This window comes from Macaca nemestrina, chromosome 18 (assembly GCF_043159975.1).
Source record: "Macaca nemestrina isolate mMacNem1 chromosome 18, mMacNem.hap1, whole genome shotgun sequence".
NCBI classification, from domain to species: domain Eukaryota; kingdom Metazoa; phylum Chordata; class Mammalia; order Primates; family Cercopithecidae; genus Macaca; species Macaca nemestrina.
The window spans coordinates 1210353-1228334 of record NC_092142.1 but is presented as its reverse complement, the minus strand read 5'-3'; the positions used below and the strand labels follow the sequence as shown (position 1 = coordinate 1228334).

At 66.2% G+C, this 17982-nt stretch overlaps 3 protein-coding genes across 11 annotated transcripts; 2 read left to right on the top strand and 1 right to left on the bottom strand.

Annotated features, from left to right (window-relative positions):
* The first annotated feature begins 2492 nt into the window (after positions 1 to 2492).
* LOC112427422 (G protein subunit gamma 13) lies at positions 2493 to 4901 on the top strand. 2 transcript variants are annotated; one of them, XM_024794107.2, is made up of 3 exons: positions 2493 to 2595; positions 4182 to 4313; positions 4468 to 4901. In XM_024794107.2, exons 2-3 carry the CDS (start codon positions 4216 to 4218, stop codon positions 4571 to 4573), a joined length of 204 nt encoding a protein of 67 aa, XP_024649875.1. In that variant the 5' UTR covers positions 2493 to 2595; positions 4182 to 4215; the 3' UTR covers positions 4574 to 4901. The 2 variants fall into 2 exon arrangements, with proteins under 2 accessions (XP_024649875.1, XP_070939923.1); XM_071083822.1 differs by lacking the exon at positions 2493 to 2595 and adding an exon at positions 2870 to 2892.
* Positions 4902 to 4904: 3 nt separating this feature from the next.
* On the bottom strand, positions 4905 to 14362 carry LOC105485882 (chromosome transmission fidelity factor 18). Of its 5 annotated transcripts, none has more exons than XM_071083816.1 (22): positions 14194 to 14358; positions 13823 to 14020; positions 13588 to 13738; positions 13233 to 13401; positions 12668 to 12760; positions 12538 to 12590; positions 12264 to 12405; positions 11567 to 11776; positions 10988 to 11085; positions 10590 to 10713; positions 10346 to 10497; positions 10126 to 10219; positions 9876 to 9974; positions 9667 to 9797; positions 8762 to 8909; positions 7483 to 7707; positions 7157 to 7306; positions 6916 to 7046; positions 6153 to 6297; positions 5923 to 6054; positions 5402 to 5459; positions 4906 to 5320 (listed from the first exon to the last, which is right to left on the bottom strand). In XM_071083816.1, exons 1-22 carry the CDS (start codon positions 14282 to 14284, stop codon positions 5184 to 5186), a joined length of 2931 nt encoding a protein of 976 aa, XP_070939917.1. In that variant the 5' UTR covers positions 14285 to 14358; the 3' UTR covers positions 4906 to 5183. The 5 variants fall into 5 exon arrangements, with proteins under 5 accessions (XP_070939920.1, XP_070939922.1, XP_070939917.1 ...); XM_071083818.1 differs by having other exon boundaries at positions 4907 to 5320; positions 13823 to 14017; positions 14194 to 14362; XM_071083819.1 differs by lacking the exon at positions 9876 to 9974 and having other exon boundaries at positions 4905 to 5320.
* Positions 14363 to 14574: 212 nt separating this feature from the next.
* On the top strand, positions 14575 to 17966 carry LOC105485883 (RNA pseudouridine synthase domain containing 1). Of its 4 annotated transcripts, none has more exons than XM_011748465.3 (6): positions 14575 to 14720; positions 15200 to 15388; positions 15467 to 15590; positions 15764 to 15866; positions 16019 to 16120; positions 16586 to 17966. In XM_011748465.3, exons 2-6 carry the CDS (start codon positions 15207 to 15209, stop codon positions 17011 to 17013), a joined length of 939 nt encoding a protein of 312 aa, XP_011746767.2. In that variant the 5' UTR covers positions 14575 to 14720; positions 15200 to 15206; the 3' UTR covers positions 17014 to 17966. The 4 variants fall into 4 exon arrangements, with proteins under 4 accessions (XP_011746767.2, XP_024649876.2, XP_011746765.2 ...); XM_024794108.2 differs by having other exon boundaries at positions 14580 to 14720; positions 15299 to 15388; XM_011748463.3 differs by having other exon boundaries at positions 14580 to 14720; positions 15028 to 15388.
* The last annotated feature ends 16 nt before the right edge of the window (positions 17967 to 17982 follow it).

Genomic DNA, 17982 nt, shown 5'->3' with positions numbered 1-17982 from the left:
GCCATTTCTAGGCCAGCGGAAAGAGCCCTGCGTGTCTCACCCAGCGGCCCAATTAGTGGCCTAATTTCAGAACGGAGCCCCTGGCCTCCCGGGAGGCTGCAGTCACTCAGGTGGGGAAATGGCTGCCGTTCTTCCCAGCAAGAATCACTGAAGCCAGGTCCAGCTGTGGGGCCGGGGGAGGGAGGTTCTAGACCCCGAGGCTGACTCCAGCTCGAGGGGTCGGGGCCTGGATGTGTTTGGGGGTGTCCAACTTTGGTAGGAAAAATTGGTAGGAAAGTAGAAGTCAGTCTTCGAGACCCCCGTCTTACTGAGGATGGCGTCTCACAGCCCCTCACACGGGAGTGGAGGTTACTGCACCCGCCCAGGTCAGCACAGGACCTGCTTCGGATTCTGGGGGTCCACACGACACGGGTGGGATGACTGGTGCCCCCCACCCCCAGAGACCTGAACCACCACAGAAGTGGGGTGAGAGACAGGACCTACCACACGCCTGGGACGTGGGCCTGGAGCAGACCCAAGGCCCTCGGCTCACCCTGGCCCTGCCCCCACTTCCCTCAACCTCCTCCTGCCCTCAACCTTGGGCAGGTAGGCGGGCCAGGTCCACCGTGCAGGTACACACAGCCGCTTCTCCCCTGAGACGCTGAGGACCGGCACGATGTGCCTGGACCACAAGGCGGTGCTCACTCCAGGACGTGGTGCCACGGCCTGTGTCGGCTGTCCTGGTGGCCCACACCGCACTCCAACCCGTGTCCTGATTTGCTGGGGGCACTGGCAGTGCTGGACATAACTCAGGCACCCTCGGTGACCTTTACTGGGTCCAGTGAATTGCCCAAAAGCCAGAACCTGGAGCCTTGGTGACCCCATTAGAGACCCCCTAGGTCCTTCCAGATGAGCAGATGCAAAGGCCGTTTGGGGTCCTGAGAGCGGCCACAGAAGCCCCAGCTCTCACAACTCAGAGCTCAGGGTGTCCCCACCCTGGCCGTGGCTCCAAGCCACCTGCTGTCCCAGTGAATGCAGGGACATGTCCTGGGGTCCCCCCACCTTGCCTGCACCCTGGGGCAGCACACGCCCTTCCCCCAACAGTCATGCCACCCTCTGGCGCCAGGTGGAGTGGTGCCCCCAGCCATAGGGACAGCCCCCAGCAGCCCAGATACTAAGGTGCATCCGGAGTCACAGCACCCAAGGGCACAGGCAGGGCAGGCACCAGGGCCAGGGGGAACTCGTCTAGCCCCCACCGTGCCAAGAGGAGCAGCCATCTGCCCTGAGGAGGAGGCCTGGTGCCCTGGGCTTTAAGCTGCCCCACCCCACCCCCAAATCCGTAATAAAAATAATCCCTTCCCTAATGTGCCCCAGTTCCGGAGGCGCCTGATCCCGCCAACCCACATCAGGGCGGGAGGTGCAGGTGGCCCCGATTCACAGTCACAGCAGCGAGGAGGCCTGCTGAGTGGTTTCAGGGGCCTGGGCGCCCGCGAGGGACAGGCCCACCTCTCCCCAACCACCCCTGCAGGGCTCTGGGCCACCCCAGGCAGGCTGGGCAGTTCCTTGTGACACTGGGGAAGGCAGGACCTGCTCACAGGCCCCTGGCCCTGGCCCAGGCTTCCCCGGGGGTGGCCCAGCCTCTGCAAGGACTGAGTTTGGGGAGCTTGGCCCTGTGCCCCCAGAGGCTGCTGTTGCTGTCTGGGGGCCCCCACCTAGGATGCAACCTGGTGTGTGCGTCACCTGCTGGTACATGGCGCAGCTCCCACAGGAGCCCAAGGGGTGCACCCAAGACACAGAGAAATGTGTCAGAGGAAAAGGGGCCAGTCTCAGCTCTGCAGGCTGACAGATGCGGAACCGCAAAGGGAAGCCCCCTCCCCAGAGCCTCGAGGCCACACAATCCCTGCCAAGTGCTGCAGCTGGATGCACCTCTCCCGAGGCAGGGCGCCCCACAGCACCCACAGTGGGCTGGTGTTGGAGACGCCTCAGGCTGCCACTCTCAGCTCAGATCAGACTGAAGAGCACGGCACCCTCCTGCCCTCCGGAGCTGGCCGCTGGTCTGGGAAGGGGGGATCGGGCGGAGCAGGGAGCTCCACGGAGACCCGGGGCGCCTAGCAGGAAAAGGCTCACATCCCAGGGTGAGCCACATGGCCCACACAGGACGCCTGTCAGGGGGCACAGCTGAGGGTCGCCTGATCCCTGCAGGCTGCAGAGGCCCCAGAGGGTAAAGGGTCCTAGTCCCATCCCCACTCCTCCGGACTGGCCCAGGGCACTGGAGGGGGAAGGCCCCTGGTATGAAGCTGAGGAATCCACCCCCTCAAGTGGAAGGAGACCTCTCCACCAGGCCCAAGCTGGTCCCTCAGGGAAACCGGACCAGCCCCACTCTGGCCCCTGGCTGCGTGTCCACCCGCTGGGCGAGCCCTGGGCAGCACAGGCTGTCTCTGGGGTCAGCCCAGCCCTGAGGAGGGGGTGGGGGTGGCGCCAGGGCCCAGGTGGTGGGAGGGGCGGGGCGCAGCCAGGGCTCTGCCTGGCGGACTCCCGGCACATCACTTGGCCCTCGCTGTCACTCGCGGTCGCCTGGCTTTTGTCATCATTGTCCCTCCACTGTCACCTTTCAAGGTAGGTCCGACGAACAGGCCCCTGGGGCTAGGGAGGGCCTTGAGGCTCCGCGGCTCTCGGCTGGCCCAGGTCAGTCCCCTGGGCTCACCTAACTCCCGGGGCGAGGGCGGCTGCCCCACGGACAGCAAGACCCAACCCGAGCCGGTGTTGCAGGCAGGGAGGCGGCTCACGCGGTGCGGGGGAGCTGTGTCCATCTGAGCGCCGTGCGCCGCCTGCAGTGCCCACCGAGTCCTGCGGCTGGGGGCGTCCACAGGGTGCGTGGGGCAGGTGGCTGGGCTCGGCGGCAGCTGCGCGAAGGTAGGGCTGGGCGGTGAGGACCAGGCTGTGGGCGGGGCACCAACACCCCAGGCCTGGGAGGACCTGCACGCAGCTGGTCCCGCGCCCACACGGCTGAGTGTAGGGTCTCCGAGGAAAGACCCGCACTGGGGAAGGGGGCAGGCTGGGTGCTGGAACTCGAGGATCTCCAGGAGGGAATCCTCCCTCTGCACGACCCTGATCATTCCCCCAGAAACGCCCCCACTTGTTCCCCGAGCTCCCACCCCGGGTCTGCCGGCTGCTGGGAGTCTGCCCACTTCACCAACCGGGATCCCACCAGCCCCAAGCCCTGGGCCCCTCCCTCGCTGGGGAGCAGCTGCGAGACCAAAGGGATAGGGAGACTGTTGGGCCAGGAGCCCCCTTCACAGCCAGAGGCAGCCTCCTCCAAACTCGACGCCAACCCCCAACCCAACCTCCCAAGGTTCAGCCCTTTCTCCCAACCTTGGGGATTGGGGCCAGGGTTGGGACAGAGTAAGGGACTCCCTGGGCCCCTGGAGTGGGCAGGGGGAGAGGCAGGGGGCATCCCACCCCTACTTGCCTCGAACTTGTGGCAGTTCTGAGGTGTCAACCTGTGGCATTCCCAGGCTGGCCACAAGCAGAAAGCATGCCGGTGATGTGTGTGTGGTTGCCACACACACTGGGGACCCAGGGGCCACCAACAGCCCGTGTCCTACACTCAGGTCGTGTAGCCTGAGCCCCCAAGATCCTGAGCACACACCCCACCTGCCGGAGATGCAAACTGCAGCAAAATGTTCCCGTCCAGGAGTCCTGGCTCTGGACTGCGCTCTGCCCATGCAAAGCAGAGGGGCATGCCGCGGGGCGGGGCGGGGCAGGGGCCACCTCCTGAGGACCTCACCCCACGCCTCACAACGTGGTCTGAGTCGGCCTGCATGGGCCTCAGTGGGAGGGTGGGAGCTGGGGGCCTGCCGTGCTGAGCACCCATTCTGCTGTCTGCAAGGGACCTTCTTAAGGTGTTGGGGGGGTGTGGGGAAGTAGCTAAGAATGTCTTGCAGTTAATTAGTCCCACTGGGGAAGGCGGGAGCTGGGGCCTCATGGGAACTTGCCCTGTGCCCTAAACCCTAGCAACGCATGTGGACCTGGGAAAGACACGAGTGGAGAAAACAGGGCCCAGGGTACTGGCCCAGGCAGTGATGGGGACTCTCGCCCCTTCATCCTGGGGGGCTCAGCTCAGGCCTGCCGGGAGGGAGCAGTGGGGATGGGGACTACAGGCTGGCAGCCTCGGCCCTGTGGCTTCCTCCTGTGCCCTCCAGCCCCAGGCTGGCTGCTTCGGAAGCCCCCGACGCCATGGAGGAGTGGGACGTGCCGCAGATGAAGAAAGAGGTGGAGAGCCTCAAGTACCAGCTGGCCTTCCAGCGGGAGATGGCATCCAAGACCATCCCTGAGTGAGTGCCCCACCCGCCTGATTTGCCTCTCATTTGTCTGCCCTGTGCTGGCCGCTCATTTTCATAGCCATGACCACCACCACCGACGGCAGGTGCAGCAGGAGGCCCTCGGGGGCCAGGTGCCACCACTCACCCACGACCCACCCACCCGCAGGCTGCTGAAGTGGATCGAGGATGGGATCCCCAAAGACCCCTTCCTGAACCCCGACCTGATGAAGAACAACCCATGGGTGGAAAAGGGCAAATGCACCATCCTGTGAGCCCCGCACCCGGCCCCACTCACGCCGTCCTGTGAGCCCCTCTCCCGGCCCTACTCACGCCGTCCTGTGAGCCCACGCCCGGCCCCACTCACGCCGTCCTGTGAGCCCCGCACCCGGCCCCACTCACGCCGTCCTGTGAGCCCCTCTCCCGGCCCCACTAACGCCGTCCTGTGAGACCACGCCCGGCCCCACTCACTCTATCCTGTGAGCCCCTCCCCCAGTCCCACTCGTACCATCCTGTGAGCCCCTCTCCCAGTCCCACTCGTACCATCCTGTGAGCCCCTCTCCCAGTCCCACTCACTCCATCCTGTGAGCCCCACTCCCGGCCCCACTCACTCTATCCTGTGAGCCCCACTCCCGGCCCCACTCACTCCATCCTCTGAGCCCCACACGTGGCCCTACTCACTCCATCCTGTGAGACGGCACCCAGCCCCACTCACTCTATCCTGTGAGCCCCTCTCCTGGCCCCACTCGCACCATCCTGTGAGCCCCACTCCACTCGCGCGTGACTGCAGTCTGTAAAGGCGTGACTTTATAAAGACATCAGGTTTCCGTCCCTCTGCGCACTCTCGGGGAAGCAATGCGGGGGCGTGTCGCGGGTCAGAGAGACCTAGAGCAAGTCCCTGATGTACAGGCTGCGCCGCACAGCATTGGAGACACCCTCGTTGAAGCGGAACCAGACCTCGCTCCTGCCCACCGCCGTGCCCATGCGCCGCTCCACTGAGTCCTGCTCCGGGGCCGTGTCCCCTGCGGGGCCACAGGGTTGCTCCTCAGCTGGACCCCAGCACCCCAGGCCCCCCACAACCCCACAACACGCCCCACACACACCTGCACTCGGGGCTGCTGTGCTCCTGACAACCACACGTCCAAAGAAGTCCCTCTCAGGCTGATGGGGAGGAGGGACTAGTCAGCCCTGTAGGACAGACGCCCCGTCCAGCCCCTGCCCAAGACAGGAGGACCAAGAGCCTCTCCAGGGAGGAGGGGCTGGAGCCCCTCTGAGCCACCTTTTCCAAACCTGGCCCAGGCCAGCTGCCCCTCACCCCTCACTGCCATCTGCTCCCCACCAGGTGCCAACCAAGAAGAGCCAATATAGCCACTCTTCTGCCCAGACGGGAAACTGAGGCCCGAGTAGAACCCTGGTCATGCTGAGTGTAGGGAGCTGATCCTTCAGAGCCCCACCCTCAGCCAGACGACTCCTGTGGCTCAGCCCCAACCCCAAAGACACCCTGGCCCCACCCCTGAAGATACCCTGGCCCTGCCCCTGAAGATACTTGGCCCTGCCTCATGACTGCCCCAGCCCCACCCCCAAAGGCACCCTGGTCCCGCCCCCGTGGCTGCCCATTCCACACCTGTTCCTCCCGGACCGCTCGCCTCATGATGTGCTCCAGCCGCTGCTCGTGGTTGCGTGGGGCAGGTCGGCACACCCCTTTCTCCCCACTGCCCCCCAGCAGACCCTCGAGCCCTGGGGAGCTCCCGTCCACCTGCAGGGAGCAGGACTGTGAGGTCTGGTCACACAGAGCTATAGTGGGGATGGTCCACGCCCAGGCCCCAGCCTGCTCCAGAGCCTGGGTGGGCTCACCTGGGGGCTGTTCTCTGCCTGGGCCAAAGCCTCCGCCCGCCGCATCTTCTCCACCTCGATCTCGCGGGCGATGAGCTGCTTGGCCTGGTAGGTCAGGGGCTTGCGGGCAGGCAGCTCGGGGAAGCGGCAGAGTTCCTCCACGTTCCTGCTCGGCGCCGGGGGCACCAGGGCAGGTCAGTGGGGCCAGGCCCAGGACCAGAGACCCGCCAGGCGCTCCAACCGCAAACCCCAAAAGTCACAACGCCAGAGCGAGAATGTAGGGTGAGTCCTGGTGCCGCCGCACCCCAACCCCACAGCAGCCGAGTTTAACTGCCCCGAGCCTCAGTTTCCCCAACTGCAAGTACACGTGGGATGATGAAACCTGCCGGGGGCTGCCACGACAGCGACTTAGTGTCCTGCACATTGGTGCTGTTGCTGGGGCAGCAGGACCCTGGGGCTACTGCCCCGTGCCTCACACCCGCCACCCCCGTGGCCATCCCACAGCGGGAAACAGCCTTGGAAAGCGCAGTCCCTCTCGGGGCCCCCCAGCTCCAGCTCCATGTGGGGGCACTAAGGTTGGGAGCAGCTCTGCAGCAAAACTCAGGTCCCAAGGCCAATCTCAGGTGACTGGGGGTGACCCCCCTTCACGGTCACATCGTAGTGAGGGATACACTGGGGCCCGACACCCCAGACACCATGACTGGGCTTTCAGACTCCCGGCCCTATGCGGGCCCTGGCACCTGGAGCACCTCCAGGCCCCCGCCCCAGGCACTGGGGGACTCACGGCTCCAGCCTGTAGATATACTGCCCGTCGGGCGTGCGCTCCTGGCGGTAGGTCAGGCTGTAAGCGAGCATCGTGCCCACCAGGCTGGCCAGCTGTTGCTTCTCACGGGTGCTGTACAGCTGTGTGCTCACCTGGGGGCCGGGGGCAGCAGGCGGGGGCTGAGCAGGCTGTACAGCTGTGTGCTCACATGGGACGGGAGGACAGCAGGCGGGGAGTCCCCCACCCTGGGGACAGCACTCACGGGGCGGAGCTTGGGCGCAAGAATGTCCAGGAGCAGGCAGAGGGCGTCCAGGAGCAAGGCCTGGGGCGTGGCCCGGCTGCGCGCGGCTGGTGCGATGCCGGACACCAGCGTCTGGATCAAGTTCCTCATCTGGCTCATCCGGTTCTGGGCCTGGGGCAGGGGGCGAACCAAGGCCTGGTCACCGGGGCCTCCCAGGCCAAGTAGGGGAACGGTGGGTGGGGGAACGGTGGGTGGGGGAACGGTGGGTGCGGGAATGGTGGGTGGGGCCGGGGGCAGCCACACGGGCAGCACGGGGGTGGGCAGCAGTGGCGCAGAGGCGAGCACACCTCCTGCTGGCTGCTGGGGAAGGTGATCCTGGGTGTGTGGCTCGAAGCAAATAGCACGTGGAAGGCCACGGGCAGGAACGGTGGGTAGCGCAGCAGCTGGAAGCTCTGGCTGTGGTGAGCAGCCCCCGCCAGCAGGTCGTCGAAGGCCAGCCAGTCGAGGGCCGCACACACGGCGCCCAGGCTGGAGTCTCGAAGCCGCAGGCGCAGGAAGTTGTCAAACAGGCCCTGCAGGCAGCCAGCAACCCCTGAGCTCCTGCCCCTCACGCCCCTGCCCATCCCAGGAAAAGTGCACCACCACAAACCCTCCACCTCCGGCCCGCGGACCCTCCACCTCCTGCCCGCGGACCCTCCACCTCCTGCCCGGCATGCCGCCTGCCCCACAAGGGTCCCCACAAGACTGGGCGTCGGGCAGCAGCACACACCAGCAAGGGGCCATGGGGTCTGGGGGTTGGAGGAGGGTCCACCCTGAGCATCCTCACTCCAGCTTGACAGAGACTGAGACAAGGGGGTGAACTGCCCACCAGAAGGCCTCCAGGAACCAAAGAGGTCCAGCCTCACTCAGCCCCTCCTTAGACTGCCTGAGGAAGCTCCGCCCACCAGTGTCTCTACCCCGTTCCTCGGGGGACTCTATCCACGCTGCCCCTCCGCATCGCGAGTTTTGGGATTTGGGGATTGACTCTGGATCCCCAGCTGTTAATCCAAAGCTGCTTAGAGTCAGTCCGCAGCTTAGGCAGGGACTCCCGGGGGCAGGGTGGCAAGAAGCCCTCACCACCTTGCTCTCCACCCCACGTGCACCCTAAGTCCAGAATCCAGCCCCTCACAGCCCCAGGCCACGCCATCGGGCACAGGCTCCACCTCAACCCGCTGAGTCCCAAGCAGCCACCAGAGCAACCTCCCCCGTCGGATGGCCGCCCCTCCCACCCTGCCTGCCAGCCCGTGCCCTGCCACCCCTCCCGCCCTGCCTGCCAGCCCGTGCCCTGCCGCCCCTCCCGCCCTGCCTGCCAGCCCATGCCCTGCCGCCCCTCCCGCCCTGCCTGCCAGCCCGTGCCCTGCCGCCCCTCCCGCCCTGCCTGCCAGCCCGTGCCCTGCAGCCCCTCCCGCCCTCCTAGCTCCTGCTCCCCACCTCAGAGGCCTCCTGGCACCCCATCTCCCGAACCTGGCTCTCTCAGCACCCACAAAGCACCTCCCCGTCCACACGGGAGGGTCGGCAGGGGCAGGGGCACAGCCCAGGTCCTGAACAAGCAGCCCCCGGGCAGGGATTTTGGGGGAGGACAGGTACCTGGACCACCTTCTCGTGCTCGCCCGCGGAGGCGGCAGCATGCAGGACACGGTAGAATCGCTGCGAGGCGGAGGTCAGGGAGCCCGCGTCCCCGTCACCCAGCAGGAGCGTGTCAGCAGGCAGGGCGGGGTCCTGGCCCACACGGCGCCTGCAGATGGGATGCTGAAGCTGGATGGGCCCGTGTAAGAGCAGAGATAGCCGCACTGTCTCCCAGGGAAACTCAAAGGCCCCATCAGAGCCGCCACCCACTTCGTTCTTCTCAGCAGAAAGACAGCCAAAGACATGCCCGACCTGAACTCCCTGAAAAATTCCCTCGAGCCGAGGAGGAGCCCCACTCTGGGAGGAGCCCTGCCCTGACCCTCTGGGGCTAGGGAACCCCAGGGAAAGTCACCCCCCAGGGTCCAGGCCAGGAGCAGCACATCTCACAGGCCCAGGCCGGCGTCTCCCATGTCCTGCGGCACGACCAGGCCAGCATCCCCTGGGGTCCCATGCCAGGTCAGGACGGAGACACGCTGGCTGCTCCTGCCTGCAGAAGGCCTCGTGGTATGGAGAGGCAGGAGCTCAGAGACCACAGCCCAGGCCAAACGTGGCAAAAATGTGGGTGCAGCTGGGGCAGGGCCTAGGTCAAAGGGCGCCCTGGACAGGGACACCCTGGAGGCCCCACCACATCAGGGGTGTCCTTCCCACAGGGGGCCCTGGAGGTTTCCCTGGCTGACCCACCAAGGCTGCAGTGGCGAGAAAAAGCCAAGAAAAGGCTGAGGAGGGCCCTGGAGGCCGGACCAGGCAGCCACGGGCTCAGGACAATGAGTTCCCACCTCAAGGATCGTGCTGGCCTGCACGCAGGGCCAGCGTCCTGGGGTCTGGGCACCGTGGGCGTCCAGGCCAAGGCTGTGGCCGCCGCCTACCTCTGGGCTCGAGGCAGCTGGAAGACCTCCTGCCACACCGAGAAGAGCCCTCTGCGCTGGTCCTTGAGGCCCACGCGTGTGGCCTGCACGTCTCGCACGCTCAGCTCCCGCTGGCCCCGACTGTACAGGAACTGGACACAGGGCGGGGGCATGAGAGGCGGCTGACTCCTGACCCCACCCCACCCCACCTGATGCCTGCCGGCCCCCACCTGCAGGGTGTTGATGCAGGCCCGGATGTCATTGTCAGTTTTCTCACAGAGGGCCGCCAGCACCCCCGGGTCAGTCCTCATGCCCTGCCGCAGGGAGACCTGGGGGAGGAGGGCTGCTGGAGGGCCCGATGGTATGCCCCATCCTGCCGGGGGTTACCAGGGCTCCATGGGGAGGGGCAGGGAAACGGCCAGAACGAGGTCACACCCCCAACCCTGCCCTGAGCCACGCTGCTCCCTGGGCTCCACCGACCTCCTGGAGTCGCTGCACCAGCCTCGAGGGCAGAGTCGGTGGGAAGTGCAGCAGGAGCGCCTGCTGTTTCAGCTGCCGCAGGGACGGTGCGAACCTGAGGAGAGGCAGCAGGGCGGGGACCCCGGAGTCGGCACCTCAGCCCAGGACACAGGGACAGGCCCGGTCCCTCCCTCCAGGCGCCGGGGCCTCTCCTGACTGTGGTGCCCACCCGTGCACTCACTGGTCGTTGCAAATGCAAATAATGGGCCTCATGAGGAGCGCCCCCTCTGCCCAGCGCCGTCGGCCGCCACCCGAAGGCACAGCCGGGCCCTGTGGCTCCGCCTCCTGTGGCCCCTTGCGGTTCAGGATGCTCAGGAGGACGTTGATGGCGGCCTTGGGGGAGGTGCAGAAGACACAGTGAGTCCAGGCCCTGCTGCCCACCTGCCTGCCCGCCCACCCACCCACCCAGGCATCAAGGAGCCCACCACGGGGGCCCCGTCGATCTCATCGATGACCAGGCAGTTGGGCTTCCCACCAGCACCCAGCACCGACTCCATCTGGGTGGCCGCCTCGATGCGCGTGCGGAAGGCCTCCGGACTACGGTCGTCACTGGAACAGGGAGGTCAGAGGTCGTCAGGACGGCGGGCATCCCTGGCCGGGCAGCCTCCCGAGGCCGGGGCTGCTGCACTTGCGTAGAAGCCGCCACATGACACAGCCGTGCCGATCCCGTGAACCCCAAGGAAGGCCACATTTCCCTGGCCCACACGCCCAGGCCCCCACCACCCTCGAGATGGGAACATCCACACCCAGTTTCAGGTCCACGGCCAAAACTCAAACACATCAGAACAGAAGGAGAGCCAGAGACAGGCCTCACGTCACTCACCTGGCGTTCATCTCCACCACAGAGTACCCCGCGTGACGTGCAATCACGTGTGCCAGGGTGGTCTTCCCCAGCCCCGGAGGCCCACACAGCAGTGCCACCTGCAGCCCAGGTAGACGGAGGCGTGGCGTGCACCGCACCTACAGGATGCTCCTGGCCCAGCAACCAGGGACTGCCATGTGTGCCCCACAGGCTGGGTGCTCCCCCCGCCCCACTCCGGCCATCAAATAAGAACAGAATTCAGCACGTTCATGCACCAAGGTGGCAACAGAAAAAAAACCCTACACAAAACAAGGTTCATACAGACAAAACACAGCTGGTCCCCAAGTGACAGCCCCCAGAAACCACCCACCTTCCACCCAGACCATCTTGGCCAACTATAAAGCCCTTCAGGGACACTGACTTCCCCCAAGCTGTTACCAGAACATACCCAGTTCTAACTCATGTTAATGGCACTTCACGCCAAGACCCACGTGTCATCACACCCACGGCTCCTGGAGAAACTCAACAGGCTGCCAAGGTGCCGGCCGCCAAGTGCAAAGCCTCAGGCTTCTTGCTGGCAGCATGGCTGGCAGGGCTCACCTTCTGCCTCGGTCGCTGGCTCGGGTCCAGCCCAGCCTCCAGCATCTCCTCCAGCACCTGTTCGTGGCTCTTCCACTTTCCTGGGGCCGTGGCCTCCTTGCTGACCCGGGCCGGCTCAACACTGGGCCTGGGCTTCCGGGAAGGCCTCTCGTGGCCAAACACCACCAAGTCCCACAACTTCAGCCACTTGAGCAGGCAGCGGTTGGTGAACTACGGGAAGGGAGGCATAGCCTGAGGGCACTGCCTCCAGGCACGGCCAGTCAGCCTGCAACCTTGAGCCCCATGACCCCATGGGACGCTGAGCCGCAGGATGAATGGCCACTCCCATCTTCCTGCTGGTAAGTGACCATGAGGCTCACACCAGGGGCTCCGTCCCCACGGCTCTGGCCACAACCCATCTGGGAGGCACCTGCCCTCCCCAGGGGCACCTCAGTGTCAACTGCTGCAAAGGTAGGTAAAGGAACTAAGACTTGGATCAGGTGACACCCTGGACCCCTGGCCTGCCTCACACGTCATAGGGGGCCAGTGGCACACAGCCCTGTGCTCCGTTCCCCGCCTACAACTCAAAGGGATAAACCAGAGCCTCACTCCATCTCCGAAGCCCTGTGGACTAGCTGTGCAAAAATCACTGGGCCCAGGTTCTTCTCTCCTGGGAGCAGAGGAAGCCAGTCACACTTGAGCGAGAACGAAATCTCACGTCATCACTGAGCAGCTCCGTGTAGTGCCGGGGTGCAAACTCATCCACCCAGAGGCAGTGAGTGCAGGTGTCTTGGCCGTCAGCTGGCTCCTCCTCAGGGGCCCCCACGGGCTGGGCTGCCTCCTCCTCCCCTGACCTGAGACTGGAGAGAACCATGTACTGAGCCACAAACCCCTCGCAGGGACCCTGCCTGCCCACACACCACGGAACATGAGCTAAGAGATCACGCAAGAGCCAACGAGAGTCCCCAGGGCGGAAGGGCTGGCAGAGTCACCTGCGCAGGGTGTCTGAGAGCCTCTGGGCCTCCTGAAGCAGCCGCTCCCGCCGCTGTGCAAACAACAGGCTGGGATCAGGAGGGCTCAGGCGGCCCTGCCACCACCCCCCAGCAAACCCGCAGCCCCAACCTCGCCGTCGACCTGCTCCTTCAGGGAGGCGAAGGACACACCCAGCAGATCCAGCTGGCCACCGCCTCGCCACGGGACGTGGAGCAGAGGGCTCTGTGGGGAAGGAAGAACAATTGCCCATGGGCTCCTCCCAGGTCACAGGGTTCACCCCAGCCCCCATCAGTGCTCACGGACCCAGGTGGGACAACCCCAGTAAGCTGGCCAGTGAGGGGTGGGAGACAGGGCAGGGGGGCCAAAAGAAAAAAACCCATCCCAACGAGACAGCTGCAAAGAATAAGCTGCAAAGGTGGGCAGCTTGAGGAGAAAGGGAGAAAAAGCAACAGCAGGAAAGGGAATCAAGGAGGAGACCCTCTCCACCCCCAGGCCATGCAAACAGAATGGACAGCAGCCTGGGGTGGGAAGACTGCGTCCTCTAAAGCTACGCCCCACGAAGCAGCCTCCCCCGAGGAAGCCCCTGGCAGTGTGCATGGGATTGGCTGTGAGCAAATGGCACAGGTGAGGGCTCCCAGGACCCTTTCCTGAACAGCACCAGCCCTCCCACCGTGCAGGAAGGACAGCCACCCACCTGCACCCCTGTGGCGACAGGGTCAGCACGCAGCACCAGATAGGCCCGGATGCCCTCCGTGGATGTCACATGGACGTAGTCCTCCAAGATGGGGGGCCGCCTCAGGACGGGATTGCGGGCGGCTGGTGAGGCCCGTGTGAGACCCACGTCAGCAGCAGCGTCTGAGGCTCTGAGGAGAGACCAGGGATCAGTGACAGAAACTCAAGCCTCAGGTCACCCTTGGATGGGGGTGTCCAAAGCCACCCTCAGCCATGGAACCCTCCCCACCCCCCAGGCCTCATCCAGGGCACCGGATGGGCTCCACCTGCGTCCCCCTGGACAGATGGGATGCGACACCCGTGTCTGAGGCACACACTCGTGGTCCCACAGCTCAGCAAGGTCCTCAGGGCTCGGCGGCGGGGTGATGTCCATCGGCGGAGAGTCGGGAAGAGGCAGCTCCTCCATCTCCTCCGACTTGAAGTTCAGCCTCTTGACCACCTGCAGCCTAGGCCGTTTGATCCTGGGGGCTGGGGGAGACACATGCAGGGAACCAGAGGCCTCCTCAGCCTCGCGCCCACCCCGGAGGCCCTGGGGCAATGCCGCCGACCTACCGTGGGGAAGAGACCCAGCCGGCTGCAGGTCGGCGTCCACCTGCCTCTTCCCGGCGCGGCCCTGGCTGCTGCCCAGAGATGCGGCTGGGGCGGGGCGGGAGGCCGCGTCCCCTCTGGCGAGGGCCTCCTCGAACGTCCGCGGGGGCCGGCCCGCGGTGGACAGGGGGACCCCGGAGGGCGACGGAGTCGACGCCCCTGCTGGGAGAGGAGATTGTCAGCGGCCGCCCCGAGACAGCAGATCCCGCCAGCGGCGGCATGAAAGGCCCTTCGGCTCCCGGCACGCCCTCCCCGAGGTCGCCACTGTCCCGGCTTTCGCAGCGGCCTCGCCTCCTCCCGACATCCCTCCTCGACAGACCGGCGCCGCGCCCCACCTTCCAGCTCGGCCAGCACCTCCAGCTCGGCCGCGAACTGGCTGTGGAAATCGTCCTCCACGCCGTACAGCTCCTGCTCGTAGTCCTCCATGCCGTCCGCGAGCCCGGGTCCCGCTCCAAACCTCCCGCTCCGAACCTCCCGCGCCGCCACCGCCGCCGCGTACCACCCGCCCCGAGCGTGCCGGGCGCCGCCAATCAGCAGCCGGCGTGCTCGGCGGCGCTCGCCATTGGTCGGCGGGGCGGAGGCGGGGCTGCGCGCGAGGTGGGCGGGACGAGTTCCTGCTCCGCAGCCCCCGCGGCCTGTCCGGGGGAGCTCGCCATTGGCCGGCGCAGCCGCCCTTCCGCGGCGGGGGCGGGCCGGGGGCGGGCCGGGGGCGGGGCTGCGCGCGCAGCGGGGCAGGGCGGAAGCGCTGCTAGGCATCCGGAGCGAGGATTCCAGGGTCTCTGGGTCAGGAGCGCGCGGGCGCGGGGCTGGAGCCGGTGTCGGTCACGGCATTGAGGGCCTGGACTGCACGGCCCGGCAGCAGGTCAGTCTGGGCGCGGGAGGGGCTCGGAGCCGGGGTTGGCCTGCCCACCGGGCCTGTGCGGGGCGCCGGTCTGCGCGGGCTGCGGGGAGCGAGGAGGCCCCAGCCCTGCCCCGCGCCCCGGGCAGACCTGGCTGCCGGGCCCCGGGAGTGCTGCTGCCCCTCCCCGCCCCCACCGTCGGGCGGAGGCCGTCATGTGCATCCCCTGGAGGGGAGGGTCTTTGGGGAGGCTCTGTGGGGCAGGCTCGGAACGGGCTGTTTCTCCAGCCTTGGGTCAGGCACGTCCCAGGCTGTCTCCCTGATCCCCCAGCTGACGCCCCGGCCTGATCTTGGGGACTGAGGATGCAGGTGCATAGTAGGGCTGCGCACCTGGCTTGTGGCTTCGCACAGGAGCCCGAGTGAGGGGGTGCGGGGACCTCTGTCTCCTGGACTGGGCGCCCCCCACGTGCTCACAGCACACGCACCCACGCGTGGCTCGGCAGGCCGGCCATGGAGCCGGGCAGCGTGGAGAACCTGTCCATCGTGTACCGGAGCCGCGACTTCCTGGTGGTCAACAAGCACTGGGACGTTCGCATTGACAGCAAGGCGTGGCGGGAGACTCTGACGCTACAAAAGCAGCTGCGGCACCGCTTCCCGGAGCTGGCCGACCCGGACACCTGCTACGGGTTCAGGTAGGCGGGGCGGCCACAGCCCCGCGGCAGCATCTGTGGAGGAAAGTGGCTCAGACGATGGACTCTGCCCCATCTCAGGTTCTGCCACCAGCTGGATTTCTCCACCAGCGGGGCACTGTGTGTGGCCCTAAACAAGGCAGCCGCCGGCAGCGCATACAGGTGCTTCAAGGAGCGGCGCGTGACCAAGGCTTACCTGGCACTGGTAAGACCTGGTCAGTCCTGGGGTGGGGCGTGGGGACTCAGGACTCCCACCCCACTTGGGCAGGCCCTGGCTCAGAGCCTCCCACCAACCTCTACATGGCTGCCTCGTGTTAGGTGGGCTCCCCAGCAGTGGCGGGCTACCCCGTGCACTGTGTGACTCCTCCTGTCTTGCAGCTGCGGGGGCACATCCAGGAGAGCCGGGTGACCATCAGCCATGCCATCGGCAGGAACGGCACGGAAGGCCGGGCCCACACCATGTGCATCGAGGGCACGCAGGGTGCGGCAGGCAGGGACCAACTGGGCGGGCATTGTGGGTTGGGGTGGGCCTGGGCAGGCAGGGACCAACTGGGCGGGCATCGTGGGTTAGGGTTGGTGAGCCTGGGCCTCGGGCTGGTCCCGCTGACCTCACACATGCCATCTGCGCCCCAGGTTGTGAGAACCCAAAGCCAAGCCTCACGGAGCTCGTGGTTCTGGAACACGGGCTGTACGCAGGCGATCCTGTCTCCAAAGTGCTGCTGAAGCCACTCACGGGTGTGTCTGGGGTTGGCAGTGTCTGGGGTGGGCGGTGTCCTGGTGGTGACAGAAGGAAAACTGAGACACGGGGCCACGTAGCCCGTGTTGGGCCACCCTGAGCATCAAGGCAGAGTTGGTAACAAGCACTCCTGTGTTCTTAACTCTACGTTCTGCAGCCTCTCAGCTTCTCCCCTGACACAGGGTCCTTGCTGGCTCCTGACTGAGTCCTGGGGGGTCTGACTGGCCTGGATTCTCCAGGACCAAGTGCCACCCCGGCCCTGTCCTCATCAGTGGTGACCTGAATGCAGTCTCCTGTCCCGAACACTGATGTCCTTGCCCATGGCAGAGGACAGGGAGAGTTCCACCCCAAGGGGCTGCTCCAAGGCTGCAGTGGGGTCATGACAGGAGGTGGGGCCTGGTCAGGGAGGCCCGTGTGGAGCAGCCCCGCCCCCCACTTGATCCAGCGGCACCCTCGCCTTGCAGGCCGGACACACCAGCTGCGTGTGCACTGCAGTGCCCTGGGCCACCCCGTGGTGGGCGACCTGACCTACGGAGAGCCCTCGGGCCAGGAGGACCGACCGTTCAGAATGATGCTGCACGCTTTCTACCTGCGCATCCCCACGGACGCCGAGTGTGTAGAGGTCTGCACGCCTGACCCCTTCCTGCCCTCCCTGGACGCCTGCTGGAGCCCCCACACCCTGCTGCAGCCGCTGGACCAGCTTGTGCAGGCCTTACGGGCCACGCCTGACCCTGACCCCGAGGTCAGGGGCCCCAGGCCAGGCAGCCCCTCCACACTCCTGCCTGGACCTGGCCGGCCCCCTCCACCCCCCACCAAGCCCCCTGAGACTGAGGCACAGCGGGGCCCCTGCCTGCAGTGGCTGTCAGAGTGGACGCTGGAGCCGGACAGCTGAGAGCCGTGGGGCTGGGGCGGGGGGTGGTGGCTGCACAGCAGAACTCTAGGGAGACGGACGAGCAAGCGTGTGATCACCAGCTCTGGGGCCTCCAGGTGCCCGGGAACATCAGGCCCGCTGGGCTGCCCTGGCCAGGCCTGCGGGGAAGGGCTGAGGTGGGGCCGGCAGGGGGCGCCAGGCAGCCGTGATCACAGGCGACGACATCGTACTGCGGCCGTGGGACTGATGCTGGATCCTGAGGACCTTCCTACCCATGTGGCCCGGGAGAAACCGAGGTCCTTCCCTCCTCCTGGAATAGCTTCTGGATCCCAAGCTTCACCCCAGGGGTGTCAGTTTTACGGACTGAAGAGGCAGGGCCAGGTTTTGGCCTTGCCTTTGCTTCCAGGGTGGGCCACTCCTGGGCCCAGTCAGCTACTGGCCCCAACCTATCCCCTAGAGGGGCTGGGAGGGGCCATTCTGAGCTCACCTGGCCTGGGAGACACATCTGGTCCCTGTGTCCTCTGCCCCTCACTGCTCTGCAGATCCTCTTGCCTTCGGCTGCCTCCGCTCGAAACCCAGCAGTTCCTGCTGGGCTCAAGTGTGCAGGCCCGGCCGTGTGTGCCTCGGCCTCACTGTATCTGTGGCTCGCTCTCCGCCCAGATTCTGAGCTCAGTGTGGTGCTTGCTGCACAGACATTGGTCAGGGGCAATGGCCAAGGCCCTGCCACGCACGCCCGTCCCTCATATCCGCTGTGAGCACCAGTCTGCTGCAGTCTCCCGGGCCCCTGCTAACAGTTCTGCCACGTCACCGCTTGCCTGGCTCCCACATAGCCGTGCATTGTTCCTCTGCCTCCGGGCCCCCAGCTTGGGAGCTGTGGGCCTGCCAGGTCTCACCTCCTCTGTCCCCCACGCCACAGCCCGGGCTCCTGGTTACAGAGGGCTCCAGGGACTCCAAATAAATGCTCACTGACTGGCTTCAAGGGTGACCGTG

What these genes read in the sequence shown, in the direction of transcription:
- LOC112427422 (XM_024794107.2), top strand. Translation starts at nt 4,216, where the DNA reads ATGGAGGAGTGGGACGTGCCGCAGATGAAGAAAGAGGTGGAGAGCCTC. An exon ending in GCATCCAAGACCATCCCTGA is followed by an intron (nt 4,314 to 4,467) that starts GTGAGTGCCCCA and finishes ACCCACCCGCAG; the next exon opens with GCTGCTGAAGTGGATCGAGG.
- LOC105485882 (XM_071083821.1), bottom strand. Translation starts at nt 14,284, where the DNA reads ATGGAGGACTACGAGCAGGAGCTGTACGGCGTGGAGGACGATTTCCAC. An exon ending in CTCTCAGACACCCTGCGCAG is followed by an intron (nt 12,406 to 12,537) that starts GTGACTCTGCCA and finishes GGTTCTCTCCAG; the next exon opens with TCTCAGGTCAGGGGAGGAGG. An exon ending in TATATCTACAGGCTGGAGCC is followed by an intron (nt 6,298 to 6,915) that starts GTGAGTCCCCCA and finishes GGCGCCGAGCAG; the next exon opens with GAACGTGGAGGAACTCTGCC.
- LOC105485883 (XM_011748465.3), top strand. Translation starts at nt 15,207, where the DNA reads ATGGAGCCGGGCAGCGTGGAGAACCTGTCCATCGTGTACCGGAGCCGC. An exon ending in CCAAGGCTTACCTGGCACTG is followed by an intron (nt 15,591 to 15,763) that starts GTAAGACCTGGT and finishes CCTGTCTTGCAG; the next exon opens with CTGCGGGGGCACATCCAGGA. An exon ending in GCTGCTGAAGCCACTCACGG is followed by an intron (nt 16,121 to 16,585) that starts GTGTGTCTGGGG and finishes CTCGCCTTGCAG; the next exon opens with GCCGGACACACCAGCTGCGT.